The sequence below is a fragment of the Paracoccidioides brasiliensis genome (genome assembly GCF_000150735.1).
Source record: "Paracoccidioides brasiliensis Pb18 unplaced genomic scaffold supercont2.2, whole genome shotgun sequence".
In the NCBI taxonomy this organism is placed as follows: domain Eukaryota; kingdom Fungi; phylum Ascomycota; class Eurotiomycetes; order Onygenales; family Ajellomycetaceae; genus Paracoccidioides; species Paracoccidioides brasiliensis.
The window spans coordinates 1,532,263-1,552,846 of NW_011371359.1; the positions used below are offsets into that span (position 1 = coordinate 1,532,263).

Sequence of the window (20,584 nt, forward strand, 5' to 3'; positions counted from 1 at the left end):
AATTAAACAAAACAAACACAGACAAGGAGAAAAGAGAAAGAAAGTTTTTTTTTTTTTTTTTTTTTTTTTTTTTTATCCATTGCTTCATTCTGTCTTTTGCATGACATTAAGCAAAGGATCCATTACCAATACGGTATTTCCAACTTTCGGGTGCACATAACCATAGCTCCCTGTTGCCATGCGTGTGTTTATTTATAGCGCACGAGAGGATTCTATTTTTGCCCTGAATACCACATACCAACACACAACCACCCGAACTGAACTGATGTCGTAACTACGAAACTGGATACAAATCAAACGCAGGGAATAGAAAGGAACGGGAACTCCGTTCCCATTTTGAAACAACGCAGAGTCGATGCGTGGAATATCAAACTGGTGTTGGTTAGTGGGAGAATCTAAGAGGGGGGTGTGTGAGGGAGGGCAGAACCGAACGGTTGTTGCTTGCTGTGTTGGCTCGAATAAAGGAGGAAGTTGTCTGTTACCACTAGAAGATCCATCCCATTTCTCTTTCTCTCTCTCTCTCTCTCTCTCTCTCTCTCTCTCTCCACCAACTGTCTCTTCACGCAACACCCCGAAAACAGAACCACCAAGCTTCTATTGTTGATTCTATATTTATCAGTTGATAGTGAAGGCTTTATTCTCCAGCTATTGTGCACACAATATCCTCTCCACGGGTCCAACGATAATAACGGGGAGGCTTTATTTTTATCATCTTACACCCATCCCACTCTCCACCTCCACCCTTTACATATTACTGCGAAGGTGTAGAAAAAGAGGGGACATCCTGAGATGTATCGTGTCATGTCCCCTTTACTGTTTTAGCTGCTTTTACCATCAACGGTGAATGTCACCAACCAATCATCAACAGCCTCATGCTCTATTCACGATTCCCTTCTATATATTTATATATTTATATTTATATATGTATATTTGTATGTCACCTTATTCTTTTTATTATTTTTAATCTATAACTATTTTTAAAAGAAACTTCTCTATTATTAATCTTTCCTTAAACTTACCTTCATTTAACTTTCCTTTCCTTTCTTTCCTGCTTTACCGATATTTTTTTTTATTTCCGTCTCCTTACATTATATATGCTTCCCGCATTGTGTATGAAACTGAGCGATTATTTTTTGCGCAAATTTCAAGCGGGTTACGTCGATTTTTATTTCATTTCATTTCTATTTTTGTCGAGCAAGATTGAGTTAGTTTATTGGGGGGGGGGGAGAAACCCCGAATTAGAAGATTATCTCAACATGACTTAAGAGTGGCTTTTTAGCATTGCAGTGATGAAAAACCCTTTCATTAATTTTTGAATATGCTTTTCTACATATTAATTATTGATGGCGTAACCAGAGGTAAGTGTCGTCGGCAGGAAGACCTTGCAAGTGAATGTTGGAGAGCAATCAGACTCAAGTTCCTGGGTTCAAAACTGGTGGCACCATTCACCAATGTGGTATTCCTCGCAAGAGGAGTGTGGCTGGTGAATAAGAAGGTTTCATAATTGAGAATTAAAGCATATTTGATATATTTATATTGAATTTTTATGTCTAGTTAATTTAACTACTATTATCTAAATATTTTTAAAACTTTTTCTAATTATTTTAAGGCAAGATCAATTGAAATTAGTAATTAAAAAAAAAAATTTATTTCAAAATAATGTATATTATTTATAACTATCTACAGAGTATTTGAAGAATTAATATCTAATCAGATCATTATTTTTTTAAACTATATATAACTAAGAATAATATTAATAACATTATTAAATATTTTATAAATTAAAATATTTACTAAATTAATCTTTATCATACTTGATAAGTTTTTAAATTTAATAATAATTATTAGAAATTTTATATAAAAATATTTTAAATGTATTTTTAAATCAGTAAATAGTTAACAATCTTATATTATATACTATATTATATTTACTACAGCATATTAATACTTACTATTTCATTTTAAATTTAAATTTTTTTTCACTCTCAGTGAATTGATTAAGCTTCTAAGCTCTAATAGCTATAATTTTTTTTCTAAAAGATTTAAATATCTAAAATATATAAAATTCTATTTTTCAATTTAATTTAATATTGAGAGTTGTTTTATATTTTTTTTAAAAAATATTAAAAGTATAGATATCTAATCAGATTATTATATTTTCAAACTATATATAGTTAACTTGGCTAATAGAATTAATTAATTGATTATATAAGAAATTCAATTGTTGAAAACAATAATAGTGAAACTATATTTCAAATAACTAATTCAAAGAGATATTAATAAGTGATTAATTCTATAACTTGAATTATATAATTTTCAGCTTAGAAATTATAGTAATTAATATATAATGTAGGCCCATGGCTGGTTTGATTAATGATATCAAAGATACCAATCAGATATCATTTGATATAAGTCAGATAACATATCTAGTTTTTAAACTTATCTTATTAAAACTTGAGATAATTCTCTATGAGATTTGAAACTCATAGTCTTTAATCATATCAATTATTATCTAGCAGTCTATTCAATTATTTAGCTAATGAGAGAAAATTGAGTATATATCTAAGTATCTCATTTTAATCATGTAATATTAGGTTTATAACTTTAAATTTGTTTTTATCATAGTATTTTTTATTATCTTTTATTAACTTTAGTTTAATATAATTATTATATTAATTTATAATTAATAGTTTATAGTTATTAATTATATTTAATTAAATTCTTTTATAGTTTAAATTTTATAATTAATATTAATAATTTAATTTATTTAAATATTCTTATATTATATGATAAAGCTTGTTTTTAAGTATAATTATAAGAAACAGTGCTTAGTTATCTATAATATTAACTGACTTAATAATAGTTATTTATTTTTTATTTCTTCTACTGATAAGAGTTAACTTGTCATTAATCTCAGCTTTAATTAACTATTATAGATGATAAAATAACTCTTATAAAAAAGAATATATTAATTATAGTATAATTTTATACTTTTATAATATTATTATATATTTTTTTAAATCTTTGCATTAAGCTTATTTATAATTACATTTAATAAAAACTTTATTTTTAAAGATGATTATTGAATGAATTCTTGAACTTATTTTTCATTCATAATAATAGAAATAGTAAATTCATATATTATAAGTAGTAGATTATCATTTCTTATTTAGAAGATTACTACTTTCTCAAATTTATGAATATTATTCATTGAGTTAAAAATTTTCACTTCTATAGTGATCAGTGTTCATTTAAGTTATTGAGAATCTTAGCATATTGTGAGTTAATATAGCAGTTGAAGAACTGAGTATGATAGACTGTAACATCTTAGCAGCGACTCTAATGTTTGAAATTTGATCATTTGTAGGTTCTAATAGCTAAGTGAAGAATCCCTTCCTGATTAGAAGCTTCTTTACTTAGAATTGTTGATTGATGAATGAAAAAAGATTGAAATAGAAGATTGATTTATCAGATGTCCTGGTCACAATACAATAATAATAATATTGATTAACTTCTGCTCATTCCTCTGATTGTTTTTGTACCTTTGATGTTTCAAGAGTAATATGCCTCAGCACCATATATGGTTCCTGTAGTTATTAGTTACTCTGGGTCTATGATGATGCAGACTGAGCTTAAGCGCTAAGATTCTATTTTCATAAACATTAAGTATATTCTTCCCCACCTGAATGAACTAGTTAACTATTGAAATGCTCAGTGGAATTTGTTCATTTTCTATATATGTTTTAATCATTCATTTTACAGTCTGGAATTCAATAACTATTTCCCACCTCGAAAATACTACATCGCAAGTCCTCGCCCCTTAAGTTAGAAGCGTCTTGATGCCTCAAATATCCATATTCAACATTCACCACGCATGAGGGTGTGGGGGAGGAGTCATTGGCTCTTTAGCTCTTATCCTGTTCGCGTTCATGTAATGTGTCGCTAAATCTATCCTTCTTCATTTCTAGACTCTAAATCCCCTGAGATTTTCATTCTCACTCTCGCTAATCATTCAAGCTCCTGAACCAACCACCAAATAACTAACTACCCACTGTTTTCTTGACTAGAATGTTATAAATACTCACCGTCTCCTACTTAACTATAGACAGGAGCCCAAATAAAAAGAAATGGAACCATCCCTGTTCACCGGATTATCTCCGCCAGGTGTCCCCTCTGAATTTAACCGCTCATTAATTCGGTTGAAAGTACCAGGACGGGTTAGCATGCACGTTAACCACGAGCGTCTGTAGAACTGATCTCACAATTGTGCTGTGTGATTAGTGGAATATACGTATATATCCGATAAGACGGAGGACCCCGCGGATAAATATAGGGAATGATGGATGGATGCTGCCAATGGCAATATGTTACGTAGCGCTTAGCTCTGGGTTAAATTAGGTAGCTAGCTGTTAACATTTTGTACTAACCCTGGAGGCAAAACAAGCCGAGGAATTCTGATAGCTGTCAGGTTGATGGTGGAAGGGGACGGACTTGGGTGGAGGCCTTAAGGGGTTTTACGGGCTAGATGCTCAAGGAGGTGAGTAGGAGATGTTAGGCCATCATATAATAATTTAAACATCTACCAAGATTTAAATAACTACCCCTCAATTAGAAGATTCATTCTTACTTCTAGCAATAATGGTGCCATTGTTAAAATATGTTACGAAGTGATGTCTTTCCTTGCTTTCCCTGATAAAGCCAAAAATATAAGGAAAAGCAAGAAATAAACAAGTTCTGATGAAAGTGATTAAATTGCTTGCTCGATGTTCAAAATGTATCAGGTTATTTCAGCAAAGTTAAGGCAATACAGAAAATGACAAGTGCTCAAAAGGATGTTAAAAACAGAACCACAAACCACAAACCACAGCCCAACATCATCGACATCACATCTACCCAATCTCCGTCTCAATATCCGGCTCCCTCCCTGTAAGGCCACCCGTAAACTTATTCTTAACCTTTTTGAAAGCGAACGTAGCCTCATCTTTCGCAAACGCGGCATTGCGGGCCGGCCTCCACTGCATAATCCCCCGTTGCTTGCGGCGTTCGGTCCGCTTATTAGCCTTGTTACCGATTCTCCGCACACGCTCCTCATTCGTTTCCATTGAGCGGCGATTGGTGTCTGTGGCAGTGAGTGATTCGGCTTCATCTGCATCTGTACCAGAAGTGGACTGTTGTTCATAGCTATCGTCATCATCGACCTTGACATCACCACCAGATCTCACGACATGTTCTCTCTCGCGTCCAGCAGCATGGCTATCTTGAATGTTGACTCCGTCGTTGCCAAAGCCCGAATCGCGTCTTGCCTGACCTGAGCTAGAAGTCTCTTCGCTCATCCGCTTCTGGCGAGTCATAGATGGTGTTACATCTCGGACACGGTCTTCAACGCCTATATCAACTAGGTTTCGTCGCTGGTAATCCGCGAGAGACTCCGGATCACTGCCAAATGCCTCACTCCAGTCAACTCCGTCCTCGCTTATCCAGAGCTTTCGGTCGTTAGGGTTAACTTGTCTGAGGATATCTCGTTCTTGGATCAGGGATTTGTCATGAATCTCTTTAATGGTGTAAGGTAATTTCCTTGACACAATTCTAGGCCTGACGCCTTCAGATATACATGATTCCCATGTCTCGAACGTTTCACGGGAGTTATTGTCTTTAATGAAACGGCGATGACTCTCATCGATACCGGCGGAGAATCGAACTTTGAATTGCAAACGCCCTATAATCTTAAGGTCCTCCAGGCCCGGTACCAGTTTCTCTTGCCAGTTGTTTTCAGTGATATAGTTTTGTGTCAGACGTGTTTCATTCTTCGTACTCCAGATCGGGATATCAAAGTCCTTGTCCTCGTTGTCAACGCATTCATGGAGCCAGAACACGGCACAAACAGGGGTGTCTCCCTTGTGGAATTCGAAGATAATTGCGCTTCTGAACCGATGTTTGATGGGGAGACGGATTCGATCTTTCAGCTCTTTCGAACTGATATCAAAATAAATCCCTTTACTATCCTCGAGTTGGTGACAGGCTCCTCGCGGTAGTGAAGCTATGCTTCCACTCGTTCGCAATTTTAGCTTGGCAATATGATTATAATTCAACGCGGTAATACGATCTGAGGTGATCTCAAACGTTCCCACGTCCCATCCAAGCAGAGGAGGCGGTAACCTTGTCTCGACACTCCGGAACAAAAGTGACACACGAATGCGTCCGAAACCAATTCCTCCATCCAGCGGGTACCATCGCGTTACTTGGGAACTTGTCTGTAGAATCTCGGAGAGCTTAAGGGGAACGACACCTAGAATAGGATCATGCTCCCGATGCCTCTGATCCCTAACAGTTATAGTCACAATCGCAGATCTCCAATCCCGTACAAATTTCTCCGTGCCTGCGTTGAAAATGGGTTTGCTTGTTACAGCTTTTGCTCGAGTGCGATATACCTATGAACAAGTTAGAATATGAAGCAATTTATATAATGACAAAGAGAAGGAACTGGAGAAGACAAACCAGTTCATCGTTCAGGAGAATAGTACAATAACTCGTTGGAAGATCTTTCCCCTCTTCATCCGTGTTCTCACCATATGGTTTCGCGGGTTCATAGTCTTTATCTCCCTTGCGGCCATTCGAAAAACTGCCTTTAATATTTGCTAGTTCCAAGTTCACAATTTGGTGGACGACAATACTGCAAATACCGCTGGGCCAAAGAGGATCAGGAGGCGTATGAGCGACGGCATATGCTTCGTCAGAATTAATATTGCCCTTGTCGTCTTGCAGTGCTGGGTCATTTTCCATCGTAGAAGGAAGATTTGCATCGGTGCGAAGAGCTGGTCTAAATTGTGGTTTTCCAAAATAACCAACTTCCCAATGAAGTTCTCCCGGCATCTCAGAACCGGAGTCCATCCCTTGAAGCCTTGACGTCAGTTCGTATATTTTACCTGGATGTTTCAACATCTTTTGTATGGAAATTTCAACTTTTCCAACAATGTCGTCAGCTGTGTTACGGTCAGAATCCCATAATTCCACGCTGAGTTGTTCATCAGCTTTAATGAGCTCCGGTGTCACCAGCAAAGCTGCTGACTCCTCCCAAACTGGATTAAGATCATCGGTAATAACCCTGGTACAGTACATTGGCTTTCCGTATTTAGAAAACGAGAGATTGATATAAGGGTCGCTACCTCCGCCTCCACTTCCTCGCCTATCCTGTTTGCTAAGCCCTGTAGCTCGGTGTATCCTGACCCACAGAATACCAAGGGCTAAGGTTTCTTTCTGCACGGTGTCTCCTTGCAGTATCATACCCAAATCAATACACATTGACTTCGGCGCAACATACATGCTCGCAACAGTTTTAATGGCGTAATTAACAAAATTGGAAATCAACGGTAAATTGAGGATGTTGACTCCTCTTTTGACCATCGGAACGCACCCAGCTCGGACATGGGGGACGCCCATCAAGCTAAACGTCAGTGTTTTCGCAAAAGGTGGTTCGGGAGTCAATTGTAGGCGAAGTCGCACAGTGCCAACGAGCTGAATCAATTCTGTGAACACAGGAAGTGGGAGACCAAAAAGTCCTTTAACACCCAAATAAAATACTAAAAGCATGTGCATGTTGGTAGCTTTGGAGGAAGAGCTCCGGCCGCTTGGCTTAGCATGGTAAGCGAACGAGCATTCGAGATTGTAATGGGATCCTCCCTCCTCATCCGCAGCTGCCTCTTGAGGAGATTTGGTTTCCTTGCTATGATCATAAGCCGCTTTTTTGAGGTCCTGAACATGGCTATCTGGTAGTGCCCGTAAGCTAAGTATTCGGAAAGGATTTGACCCCTGATTGATTTCGGCCACACGGACATTCTCGATTATTCCCGGTACGGAAGCCTGCATAACATCCTCAATTGTATCCGCAACGCTGGCGAACATGTCCGGATTGAGCATGCCCCAGACTAGTGACAGGAACGTGTTCATCCATTCAACTGACTCTGGTAAGAGATTGACTGTGGCCTTGAATGAAATAAGCAATGATCTGTTTAATACAAGCGTGACCAAAAACACATACCGTTTCACCGCGAAGTTGTTCGCTGCTCCATTCAATATCTCTTCCTTTGCGGATAAGATCTTGTATCCACAGCCACACCCCGGAAGTTATGCAGAAAGCGAGTGGAATGAGGCCCTTCAGCGAGCCACCAATCCATTTTCCCGGTATTATGATACCCAGGAATATGCATATAGAAAGCACCGTTCCACGCCTCTCCAAAGCTTTGTACATTGGCTCATAGCTGACAGAAGGTGTGGGATGAAACAAAATGTTGGTCTTCTCTCCGTGGATTGGCACATCGGATGTAGTGCCTTCGGCAATAGGATCTGGCGGAGCGGTGATATCTTGCACGTATTTGTATTCCCGTAAATCTTGAGTAGGCTCGGTTTTGAGCGGCTACATTAGAATGTAAGTATTAAACGGCGAACAAGGACCTATATGCCAGACATACCGTCGGTTTTCCAAGATTTGAGTTGGGTACTGAGAGCTTTGGACGGCAATTAGACATTGAATTTGAACAAATCGGATGATAATAACAATTACCATTGGTTCCTTAACTGCTGCAATAAAATCCTCCCCAACATCATCAATCTCCACTTCTCTACCAGTCGTCGGGTCTGTAACTTTGCGTCCCCGTTTCCTCGGCTGCAAAGTGGCGTGGTGGGGTGTTACATCCGTATCCTCATCGGGCTGTTCCTTTTGCTTACGCTTATTGTGATCCTCTTCTTCCTGGAGCTTGTTAGCTTCATCGATTTGTTTATCCCGCTCTTTCTTTTGTTTATCCAAGCCGTGTAGGTACTTTTGGACTGTGGGAACAGGATTGTTCGCACTCCAATGTCCACCAGGGTAACGTTGAGCGTGGGATGCCATATCGAATGGGAATACCAGACGTGAACCACTGATAACCAGAGGCAGGAGATGGTGATATTTCAGGCCCTGTGGTAAATATATTCATAGGCTTTAATAGACAGTATATAAGGCTGGAGATCACATTTAATTGACTGCGAAATTCAAGCCAGCTAATCCATGTTAAAGACTCTGGTAAAATCAAGATCGTACGCAATAGCGCATAGGTTTTGGCACGATTGAACTCTTAAGACGTCATTGGTGGCGATCCCACCGCACTGACATTTCGCTAGATCCAGGATTTCTAACCAGTGGTAAACCGCATATGTACCAGAGTTTTGGCAGTAGAGAGATTTTCAGCATCCTCTGCTGCAAACCCGAACCCAGCATACAGAACGAGTGACGTTATTCCCCCTGTTTTGCAAGGGTCTTGGCTGGCAGGATGGTAATCACGTGTATTTACCTCACCTGAACGTCATCTGTTAAGGATAATTGAGCCTGAATTTGCAGAGCTCTTCAATGGACGCGACGTGCGATTTATAAAAACATGGATCTGGGCATATGGAGATTCGCCTAACCCAGTTGTATGACAAGGTTCCAGACGAAAGCAATGCATTATTCATTCCTCGAGAGCTAAGTTAGAAACAAACCAGAGCCCAGCTCTGACATGTCTGCTCACCATGTTGCCCCGGCTGCGTTCATTCCGTCCTTTGTCTTCGAAGAGCTGATGGCACATGCTCTAACTTCCAGACTCCTCATGAGATTCAAAAACAACGTGGCAGTCATCATAAATCGGTGGATTATTGCATTGAATTGAGTTGTTGGGGGTAGTAATAAAGCAGTCGCTTTTTACAATGTGAGATGGGAAAGACTGTGTAACTCAAATAAATACGTGACTCCTTGGAGACTCAAGTTAGACAAAGATTTGTATTCATGTCCACAATGACTGTTGAATGGAATTCAGGAAGAGAGATCGATGTAGAGGTTGGAAGGATTTCCAATGCAGTTGGACGTTCAAGGGGCGGCCAGTTTTGTCACTTGGATTGAGCTTGGGCTTACTCGGATTGGCGGTGGCAGTTCCACCGCACGTGACATAACATAACTACAGATCAAGCTAGCTTTTCGTCCGAATGCATGAAAGATCAAACCATCCCACAGTTCTGATATGGATGCACATGACACGGAAACGACTCGATGAATTATTAAAAACAAGTCACGTTGATAAATACCCCACTCCAACTTGCCCAAGATATCCATCAGAATGTCTGCGGCAGATGAATCACCGGCTCAACAGGCTGCTCGCCTCCGACGTGAACGACGCGAGGCCAAAATAAAAGCTGGCGGTTCTGCAAGACTTGACAAAATTACCAGCTTAAGTGGACGGACACCCGCAAGCAGTAAGACATATTCTTTTCATTTCAAGTTTTATTTTTATATCCTAACTCCTAACTATATTACAGTGAGAGAGGATCCCCTAGCTTCAGTTTCCGATTCAACCTCGGTTCCTGAACATCGTCCACAGCCCCCCCGAAAGTCCGTTTCTTCCATACCTCCCACCACCACTGTCGAGGATCATACTCCCGAAAACCTCAAAGCACAAGAAGAGTATGTGCGGGCTTTACTGCGCTCACCACAACCGTTAGACCAAAACACTCCCGAACAAAACACGACAGCCCTGCTGGGCAGCCTCCTAGGTGGAGGACCAACCGGTGATGATTCGTTTGCCGGGGCTGAAGGAGGTGTAGCGTTTAATCCGGCCGATATAGCATCAGCCTTGGGCGTGCCTCCTTTGCTAGCTAACTTCTTCTTGGGTGGAAATTCACAACCTGCTACGCCGGCGGAGCAGCGTGTGGTATGGATTTTCAAGGTCGTGCATGTTCTTTTCTCATTGGGAATCGGGATATATATGCTGAGCCTGTTCCAATACTCGGTTTCGACATATGGACATAATCCCCCACCTCCTGCAACTGCGCAAAATCCCTTTACTCTCTTTATTACAGGAGAAGTTGCGCTAAGTGGGATGCGGGTTCTGATGCGAGCAAGAGAAGGCCAGCTCCTCAATGCGCGGACATGGATTCAGCTTCTGGGAGATCTTGTGAGAGATGGGAGAATTGCTGTATTTGCTCTTGGTGCTGGCATGTGGTTGCTTGGTAGCGAGGGGTCTGGGCTTAAATCATGATATTTTTATACGATCATAATGGGGCAGTTCCGTGCTTCCCGTTGATACTTTTTGCTATTTCAGCTGGCATATACATACCATTTTTCACTTCTATCTTATTTCCATATCTTTTTCAAGTCCCGGAAAGGTTTCCTCTTCTTCTCATCGGGTCGGAACAATTTTCTAACATTTCCAGGGAACCGCTCTTTGCCCTCTGGGTCCCCAGTAAGGTTACGTTTCCGGAATCGTCAGGCATGCATTGGTTCACACCTGTGTTTCACACAGTCCTGAAAATCCGGCCCTATATGTCCGTGCAGTCCCGGACATGGGTGAGCAAAGATTGATGGCTACCCGTAATAATGTAATGGAACCGTGAGCAGGGCTACCTTTCGACGATTTAGAAAAGTCTTTAAACTCCTTTGGATTTTTACCAGCGGATGGTTTTTTGCCCACCCGACATTGGAAAAGGGGTTCCCAGCCCCTATAATCAGAGTCATTGTGCCGAAAGCCTCCAAGGTTGAAATCCGCCTAAATCGGCCCAATTAGGATATGCAATTCCCATCCTTAATGAAGGTATAATGATTATGGAATCAACCAGTATCCATACTCATGCCATCGCTCATTTTGAATTGGTGAAACTGCCTACCCCTTGGTTCGGTGTGTTGCTTCCTTAGGCAAGGATCTTTTAGGCAAAATAATGCTTAGCTATGTTGTTCCCTAAAAGTCAACATTAACCCTCTGCAAGTATTTTTAACCATTAGATCAAACCCAGGCTACCCCCTTGCAATCGCCATTCGCGTAAATTCTTTATCTTTTAATTCAACGCGTCTTATCTTCACCAACTTCTCAAAATGAACTCCCAGCGTGAAATATCTATTTTAAAAGCTACTAAAGAATTGGAAAATGACTCTAATTTTTCTGTTAAAGCTGCAGCTTCAGCTTACAAGCTTTTGTGAACCACCCTACGTGACTGATTAGCTGACAGAATCAAATGCAATATAGCTCATCAGCAGGCACAAAGATTAAGTCCCGAACAAGAGAAATGCCTAGTTGCATGAATTTTAGATGAAGATGTCAAATCCTATCTTCTCTCCCATTTATATCTATGAGAAATAGCCTCTCAAATTCTAAAGATCAACGAAGATACTGCTTCTTTTGAAAAAGAATGAACTGCTAGATTTTAAAGTGCAATTCTAGTATTACTTCTTGTATTGACAGGAGAATAAATATTAAAGAAATTTAGACAACTCAGTCGGAGTCAATTCAACAGTTCTATAACCTCCTTAATGAGATATAAACTCAGCATAATATACAAACAGAGAATATATGAAAAATGAATGAGCATGAAATAGCTCAAGAAGTCTGTTCAAATGCCATAGTGCTAGCTGAGTTAAGAAGTCAACTTATGTGAAACTTAGAGAATAGAGAGACCAAGTTACAATTATGAAAGCTGTTAGAACTTCTGTATGAAGGGCTATCCTGTTACTCAGGCTCCGCCTTCGTACTAGCCTTCGTACTATCGAGGCTGCGCATCCACCCTACTCATAAACCTCCTTACTACTGAAGTCCCGCCCTCATGCTTCATACTTCTGAGGCGGCACCTCCATCGTCCTCGTAGGAGCCCTTACTACTGAAGCTCCAACCCTCATCACCTCTGCAGAGCTTTCTCTTTATAAAAGAAGCCTGATTCCTACTCTTCCTTTTCCTTCCCTTACGATTCCTTCTTGTTTTCATACGCGTTAGTTATCGGCTGTTTTCAACGACTAGCCCGTTACATACTGATCAGTTTATCAAGCACATGATAATTTTAAAAATAAATATTCTCAGATCATTTAAAGTTTAAGAAGTATTATATTAAATTTATACTAGCTTTAAAAAGTAAATAAATCTTAAATAAGCTAATAATTAATTAATTTCAAATAAAATCTTTTTAAAATTATATTTATAGTTGAAGATTTTATATTATTACTTTTAGATAATTATAAAAGTAATATAAGTATTAAATTCTTATAATTTTATTATATAAATAAAATATATATAGTTTTTATATTACTAAATTTTTTATATTTTAAAATTATTAAATCTATTTATATTTTTATTTTAATCTATTTTAAAAAAAATATATTTAAAAAATTTAAATAAAAATATAAAAATTAAAAAGTAATTAAATTAATATTTTAAAATTCTATTAAAATATTAAATTTTATATAAATTTAAATTTAAAAATTTTAAACTATTTTATATATAAATTATATTAAATTTAAGATAGTAAATTCTTTATTTATTATCTTTTAAAATTCTTAATATATATTTATACCTTTACGGTAGTTGAAATTTAATAAAATATTAAAATCAAAAGACCTTTTTAAAAATCTTGTAAAACTATTGAAATTTTGAATGCTCAGCAGACAGCTTAGAAAGCTACAGTTTATAAATTTTTTAATCAATCAAAGGGCTTCTGCAGTTCAAAAATTAAAAAAAGAATTCATTCTGATTTCAATAGAAAAATTTGCTGATGTTAAAAACATAGAAAAAGCTCTTGAAGAAACTGCTGCTTTGAAGATCGGGAATCAGACTGGGAAATTAGAAATTCAAGTCAAGAAGACTGCATGTAGCAGCAGTATTAGAAGTAGGTCTACAAGTATGTATGAAAGAATGGCAGGCTTGTTAGAGCTAATGGAATTGCTGAGCATTTTGATGAAGTAGTCATGTTTTGAGGTGGCGACTAGAGGGATGGCAAGCAGCCCAGGTTCCATTTTAAGTGTCCTAATTTTTTTGTTATGTGTTTTGTCTCAATGGAAAGCTCATACGACTTTTTCCTCATCCGTTAAAATGACCCTCAAGACAATAGACTGACAAAGTTTTCTTACACATTTTAGCCCCCCTTATCAGATATGAATCTGTGATTACTTGGGGTATTTACTTGAACTCTCTCCAATTATCACTGGTTGCGGCCAAGTTCAGGTTATCGAAAAATTGCTATTGTCTCAGATTTTTATTTGTTCCACTCTGCAGCCCTCTGTTGGTGATAGGGGACAACAGGACTTGATCAGAACACAAAGCCCTTCAATCATTTTCTACAATAATTTCAAATGAAAATCAAGATGTGAGCAACTTTTGCCGAGCTTCCGGACGTTACCAGAGAGGAACGGAAGTTTTTCATTCCACAGCCCCGCACTAGAACTGACATCATAGCCTCGGCGCGGGGAACTTAGCTCCCTAAATTGGGTCACTTGTGTCTGGGCATAACGGCCCAAAAACGACTGGTCGACTTTTCGCTGAATCGTTCCCGCCAGTATCTATGCTCTCTGTATGTATTGTACAGTAAATACACATTACCCTCATACCAACCCAAGATACACTTGATACAAAGCGGTTAGGTAATGAGGATGGCCCATATCCCACGGGCCATATCCCACGGCCCAAAGGATACCATCCATGGATGCCCTATATTTGCAGGGCAGTTACCGATGGTTCTATGCTTATTTTTAATGGATGTCACAAATGACTCGGCTTTTTGTTGAATCAGAAATCCGATCCCAACACAACTTAACTACTATTACGGCAGTCGTTAACGTACTATATCTATGAAGGACCCAACCAGCCAGCCTCTCAGGTAGTTTAAGTGTAACTACCCCTATACACATAAGAGACCCAAGTTATTATCTCAAATGTTGTAGACCCGGCATATCTAGGAAGAGCTCAAAGAGTCAACTACTAAGCCACTCCCTTTATCTTTTCGAAATGGGAATATCTCGAGGCTGAGAGATCCGTTCAGCTCTGGCCTTATCTTCAAATCTCCACTGTTCACCATAGGTGTTATCCCGTCCATCCGGAGACAATATAAGAAAGCTAAAGGTTATATATTACGCCCCACAACCAGTCGAACGATTTGTCAATTCACAATAGTACGGGGGGTTGATATCTTTTGACTCGCTCATAATAGAAACACCATATCTTCTTTTCCCTAACTAAATCTTCCCGTCATTTGCGGTGTAAATACTGTGTTTCAATCAACAATCTTGGTGATGGGGTATCCTGATGTCTTACTGTACAGGAATATATTTACATCGGTTGTCAGGGGTAAGTCTGCGATGTCTTGATGCGTTCTATGTAAATTGTTTTGACTAAAATAATCAACGCGGCATCTGTTCCTGGAATTCCTGAATTCTTGATCACGCCAGAGGAAACAGCCGGCAAGGATTTCTGTTCGTAATCAACCTGGCTTATGTACCCCCTTCATCGGCTCTGTTCAGCAATGCGCACTGTATGGATTCAGTCAGGCTAATCCTTACAGGTATCTGTGTTCGTTCGGTTTCCGTAAATTTCATATGTAGTTATCGCTCCCGTGCATCTCGCTGCTCTTTTGCATCGCAGCGGAACCAACCACATGCGATAAGTTACCACCTTCCACTAGTTTTCATGTCTTTCACATTCCCCTCGCCAGTTTAACTCCAACAACCCCCCACCCCCCTCCCCCTCTCTTCAACACTTCCTTCGGGTTGTCTGATGACGACAAGCGCGTGCAACGTACCAGACAACTTGAACTAATTCCATAGACCTTAGCTGTCACTTGCAGTGGGTCTGAGCTACTATTTCCAACTATCCTAGGTGTTGGTTTGTCTGATGCGCCCCTCATACAAAGTACAATAGCAGTAACTTGACAATGCCGTGACAGCACCCATCGCATGGCAAATTTTGAGAGGGTGAGCGTTCCGGGGAGAATCACCATTTACTTTCTAGCTTTTATTAGTTAATCATGTATGCCCGTCAGACTGGTTTTTGTTTTGTACCCTTTTTTCCGTCAACTCGGTTATCAGGCGATGTCGAGACAGACCCAAGCTGCACAATGCGGTCTCGGCATTACCGAGAGATATGCAGAATCCATGCTGTCCCGATAGCTTGCACGAATTCCACTCTGCAGACTGTAAATATCTTTGCCGGCATATCGCGATACCAAGGTTGAATGAACCCTTTCGGAAGAGTATTGTAGGTGGGGAGGCAAATCGGCTTCGAAACACGGCACATTTGGAGCACTTTATACTTCCCGAGTGATAACGCTATACTCCCATGTTGTTAGTTAGTTAACCCATGAAAATTCCGCCTGTAAAAAGCAAACGCTTGCGGTCGATCGTTTAGATTGTGCTGTGAGATGTCCGGCCCTTCATTTGGCGGGGCAAGTGATCTTCGAAGACATTGTTCCTGGAACAAAACTGCTGGCCGTGTCATGGATTGTTGAAAACCAAGCTGCCGAGTATGACCCGACGTGTATGTTGATCAGTTCCTAGCTGAAGGTATACTTCTTCCGATATATTGCTCCTTCAATAAAACAAACGAGCGAGGAGTTAAAAAATGTGCCATACGGTCTACCATGAAACGAGACCGATATTAAACTCGGCCCAGAAATCGCTGCTGGGTAATCGTCGTGGCACGAAATCGGAACTTAATATGTACGTACGACTGGGGAGTCGCCTACCATTTGCGCTGGCAGCTGAAAAGCAATTCGGAGCAACGGAACGACAACCCCTCTAGCATTCCCCTACCAGCTACTGCAACTTTCACATATCTACGTATTTCACCTTATTATTGGAATGATCGTACATGGCTTAGCAAGACCACTCCGGGTTGAATCAAGGAGTTTCACCCCACGGACAGAGAGGGTACCGGATCTTGCTTAATCTTAAGGCCGTTTTTTTTGGAAATTACGCGATAAGATTTAACTATGTAAAGTGCATTGTAACATTATAGTGCTGTGTGGATACAATACATTACGTACAAACGTCACGGGATGAACTTGTTGTACCGAGAAACTGATCCTGGAGTCATGTTGTTTGTCCCTCCTTCGCTTTAAACACCCTTGTGTCCTCCCCACTCCAGGATGTTGCTTTTATACTGCTTGTCTAACCCCATTCTTCCAACTAATTTGTTTTTTCTTAAAATTTGTTTCTACTCTATGATCTCCACTCTTTCTTCAAGATTCTGCGCATAACTCTCTTGTCTCCTCTGCGTTGGCCGTCCCGTAATTACCCCGCGTCTTCTTTGTCTATCACTGTAATTTTAAGAGTCCTCAGCCGACTATCTCGATATATCTTGACATACATATTCTGCGACTTCCAAAGAGGGTTCGCTGCGATGTCTGATGGTGCGGTTACACCCCTCAAAGGGCCAGTGGTACGTGTTCCCTCGGTTGAACCCCATACCTAAGGCTATCGATCCTCGATTGCTAGGTTCAACAGCTAATCTCTGCGTGATGCGGCAGGTCATCGAAGCCCACGAAGTCGACACCTTCCATGTCCCGCAAGCCTTTCTGGACAAGCATCCCACCAGAACCCACCTAAAAGATCTTGACGAGTACAAGAAACTCTACGAAGAATCGATCCGGGATCCAGATACCTTTTGGTCTAGGCTGGCCCGCGAGCTCCTGACGTGGGAGCGTGATTTTGACACCGCCCGTTATGGAACTTTTGAAATGGGCAATATTGCCTGGTTTCTCGGTGGGCGCTTGAACGCTTCGTATAATTGCGTTGATCGTCATGCGATCAAGGACCCAAATAAGCTGGCGCTCATTTATGAGGCGGATGATCCCGGCGAAGGCCGCAACATTACATACGGGGAGCTCCTGAAGGAGGTTTCGCGGTTAGCTTGGGTATTGAAGCAGGCTGGCGTTAAGAAGGGGGACACTGTTGCAATCTACCTGCCCATGATTCCAGAGGCTGTTATTGCGTTCCTGGCGTGTGTTCGCATTGGTGCGGTTCACTCTGTCGTTTTCGCTGGATTCTCCTCTGATTCGCTCCGGGACCGCGTTTTGGACGCCCGCTCCAGGGTCGTTATTACCACGGATGAGGGCAAGCGCGGTGGGAAGCTCATTGGGACGAAGAAGATCGTGGACGAGGCCCTTAAGCAATGCCCTGACGTGAATCACTGTATAGTGTACAAGAGAACGGGTGCCGATGTGCCCTGGACTAAGGGTCGGGACATGTGGTGGCATGAGGAGGTCGAGAAGTACCCTAACTACATCGTTCCGGAGCCGATGGATTCAGAGGACCCTCTTTTCCTTCTGTACACGTCAGGGTCAACTGGAAAACCAAAGGGCCTGATGCACACGACTGGCGGCTATTTGGTTGGCGCAGCTGCAACTGGCAAATATGTATTCGACATCCATCCTACCGACCGCTTCTTCTGCGGTGGGGATGTAGGCTGGATTACAGGACACACCTATGTCGTCTATGCTCCTTTGCTTCTCGGATGCGCAAGTGTGATTTTCGAGAGTACTCCAGCATATCCCAACTTCTCCCGGTACTGGGATGTTATTGAGAAGCATGAAGTGACCCAGTTCTACGTTGCCCCAACGGCGCTGAGGCTCTTGAAGCGCGCTGGAAATCAATACATCCACCACAAACTTGAGACTCTTCGCATCTTGGGATCCGTCGGTGAACCAATTGCCGCAGAGGTGTGGAAGTGGTATTTCGAGGTGGTCGGAAAGGAAGAATGCCATCTGGTCGACGTAAGATTTTCAATCCATTCGTTCTTAAATCCAATTGTTCTAACATTGAAACACAGACATACTGGCAAACCGAGACTGGCTCTCATGTTATTACTCCACTGGGTGGCATCACGCCAACCAAACCCGGCAGTGCCTCCCTTCCCTTCTTTGGCATTGAACCCGCCATTATTGATCCAGCATCAGGAGAGGAAATCAAAGGCAATGATGTTGAAGGTGTTTTGGCCATTAAGCATCCATGGCCCAGCATGGCCCGCACAGTCTGGGGTGCTCACAAGAGATATATGGACACCTATTTCAATGTTTATAAGGGACTCTATGTAAGTCACAACAACGGAACGCTCTGTCGCTTGTAACTCCCACATTCCTCACGCTGATAATTTTGTTAGTTCACTGGCGATGGTGCTGGTCGAGATATGGACGGATACTATTGGATTCGGGGCCGTGTCGATGATGTTGTCAACGTTTCTGGCCATCGTTTATCAACAGCAGAAATTGAAGCTGCTCTCATTGAACATCGTGAGTCCCATTATCCAAAACTTGGTAGCCATGCTGCATATTTTCTTACTAATAAACTTATAAATAGATGCTGTTGCTGAGGCTGCTGTCGTTGGTATTGCCGATGAACTCACCGGACAGGCTGTTAATGCATTTGTTTCGCTGAAAAATGGGGATGATGGCGAATCACTCCGCAAAGACCTCGTTTTGCAAGTTCGCAAGTCAATTGGTCCATTTGCTGCACCCAAGGCTGTGTTCGTCGTCGAAGACCTGCCCAAGACTCGAAGCGGTAAGATTATGCGACGAATTTTGAGAAAGATTCTCAGCGGCGAGGAGGACAGCCTGGGTGACATCTCAACTGTAAGTTCATTCCTCCTGGTGGGAGAGCGTGGTGCAGGGTGTTTCTGTATCGGGAGCAATATCTAACTCTACGGCGATTCCGCAGCTATCCGATCCAAGCGTCGTTGCCAAGATCATTGACGTCTACCAAGCGACAAAGAGCAAGTGAACGTTTTCAACGAGAAAGATTATACCCGGAGCACGATGGGGCTAAAATCATGGGAGAACAAGATCCGGATTCTTCGAAACTCGTAAAGGTTTAAAGAAGTTAAAGGAAAGCCAAAAGCCATGAAAAGAAACACTTGCATTCTAGTACAATAATATACCTCCCCTGCTCTGTTTTAACCTCGTTTGCTTTTCAAGCCATGATTAGTTATTGATTTTTAACCACTCCGCTTTGAGTCGGTGTTTTCTGAAGCTCAAAAATTGTCTTTATTTTCCTGTTAGCGACTTTGAAGATGAAATGTATGGTTACAATACCCTTGCTGCTGACTTACTGCCTGAGTAGTATTAGTATTAGGTTGTCATGATAATTTGAAATCTTTTTGTTAAGGCCACTTTCCCTTCCATATCACCCCACCTGCTTCTGATAAATAATGACGAAGTAACATTGGACTGATGCTGCCCACCCGGTACCAAGGTCGGGACGAAGCCTGATATGTTCACGTCAAAGGATATGTTAGATTCGAGACAACAGCCAGAATCGAAAGATCTCGAGAAAAATGGGTTTATTAGATTAATGTTAGAATGTCGAGTTAGATTGCCAGATGTAAAAAACATTACCTTGGGCTTTTATTTGTTAAAAGATGTCACCCGACCAGTCAAACTCCCTACAGTCTGTTAGTTATACATTAACTATACTATGTCGACAGACTGAATGTCTATCAAGGCTCCCGCCAAGAAGACTTGGCTGCATGCTCCAACGCATATCGAAGTCACATGATACTTCCGCAAAGAGACAGTTAAGCGAGGCTCTTTCATTGAGCCTCTTGCCTTCGCGTGTTTCTCCTTGGGAGCCGACTTTCTATCTTCACCTCACCTCACCTCGCTTCACTTCAACCTCAACACCAACCACCCCTATTCCCGGCGGTGGTGAAGCATCCCATCCCCTTAATTTCTACACTGGTTTGCCTCTGTGGCCGCACTTGTGCTCTTTTTTCTTCTTTCTTGCTTTTTCTTGCAACTCTTGAAACCGGAGTAACTTTTCATATACCCACTCTCGAAGCAT

The 20,584-nt window shown here is 40.9% G+C and overlaps 4 protein-coding genes across 4 annotated transcripts; 3 read left to right on the forward strand and 1 right to left on the reverse strand.

Annotated features, from left to right (window-relative positions):
• Positions 1–4,889: 4,889 nt before the first annotated feature.
• Positions 4,890–8,884, reverse strand: PADG_01674 (uncharacterized protein; the record flags this gene model as incomplete). Its single annotated transcript, XM_010759238.1, has 5 exons — positions 4,890–6,428; positions 6,496–7,980; positions 8,036–8,410; positions 8,466–8,501; positions 8,558–8,884. 5 exons carry the CDS (start codon positions 8,882–8,884, stop codon positions 4,890–4,892), a joined length of 3,762 nt encoding a protein of 1,253 aa, XP_010757540.1.
• A 1,237-nt stretch (positions 8,885–10,121) lies between these two features.
• Positions 10,122–11,039, forward strand: PADG_01675 (uncharacterized protein; the record flags this gene model as incomplete). The annotated part of the gene is made up of 2 exons (XM_010759239.1): positions 10,122–10,257; positions 10,321–11,039. 2 exons carry the CDS (start codon positions 10,122–10,124, stop codon positions 11,037–11,039), a joined length of 855 nt encoding a protein of 284 aa, XP_010757541.1.
• A 5,331-nt stretch (positions 11,040–16,370) lies between these two features.
• PADG_11298 (uncharacterized protein) lies at positions 16,371–16,550 on the forward strand (the record flags this gene model as incomplete). Its single annotated transcript, XM_010759555.1, has 1 exon — positions 16,371–16,550. One exon carries the CDS (start codon positions 16,371–16,373, stop codon positions 16,548–16,550), a length of 180 nt encoding a protein of 59 aa, XP_010757857.1.
• A 718-nt stretch (positions 16,551–17,268) lies between these two features.
• PADG_01677 (acetyl-coenzyme A synthetase) lies at positions 17,269–19,525 on the forward strand (the record flags this gene model as incomplete). Its single annotated transcript, XM_010758720.1, has 5 exons — positions 17,269–18,522; positions 18,579–18,839; positions 18,909–19,038; positions 19,106–19,377; positions 19,463–19,525. 5 exons carry the CDS (start codon positions 17,269–17,271, stop codon positions 19,523–19,525), a joined length of 1,980 nt encoding a protein of 659 aa, XP_010757022.1.
• Between the last annotated feature and the right edge of the window lie 1,059 nt (positions 19,526–20,584).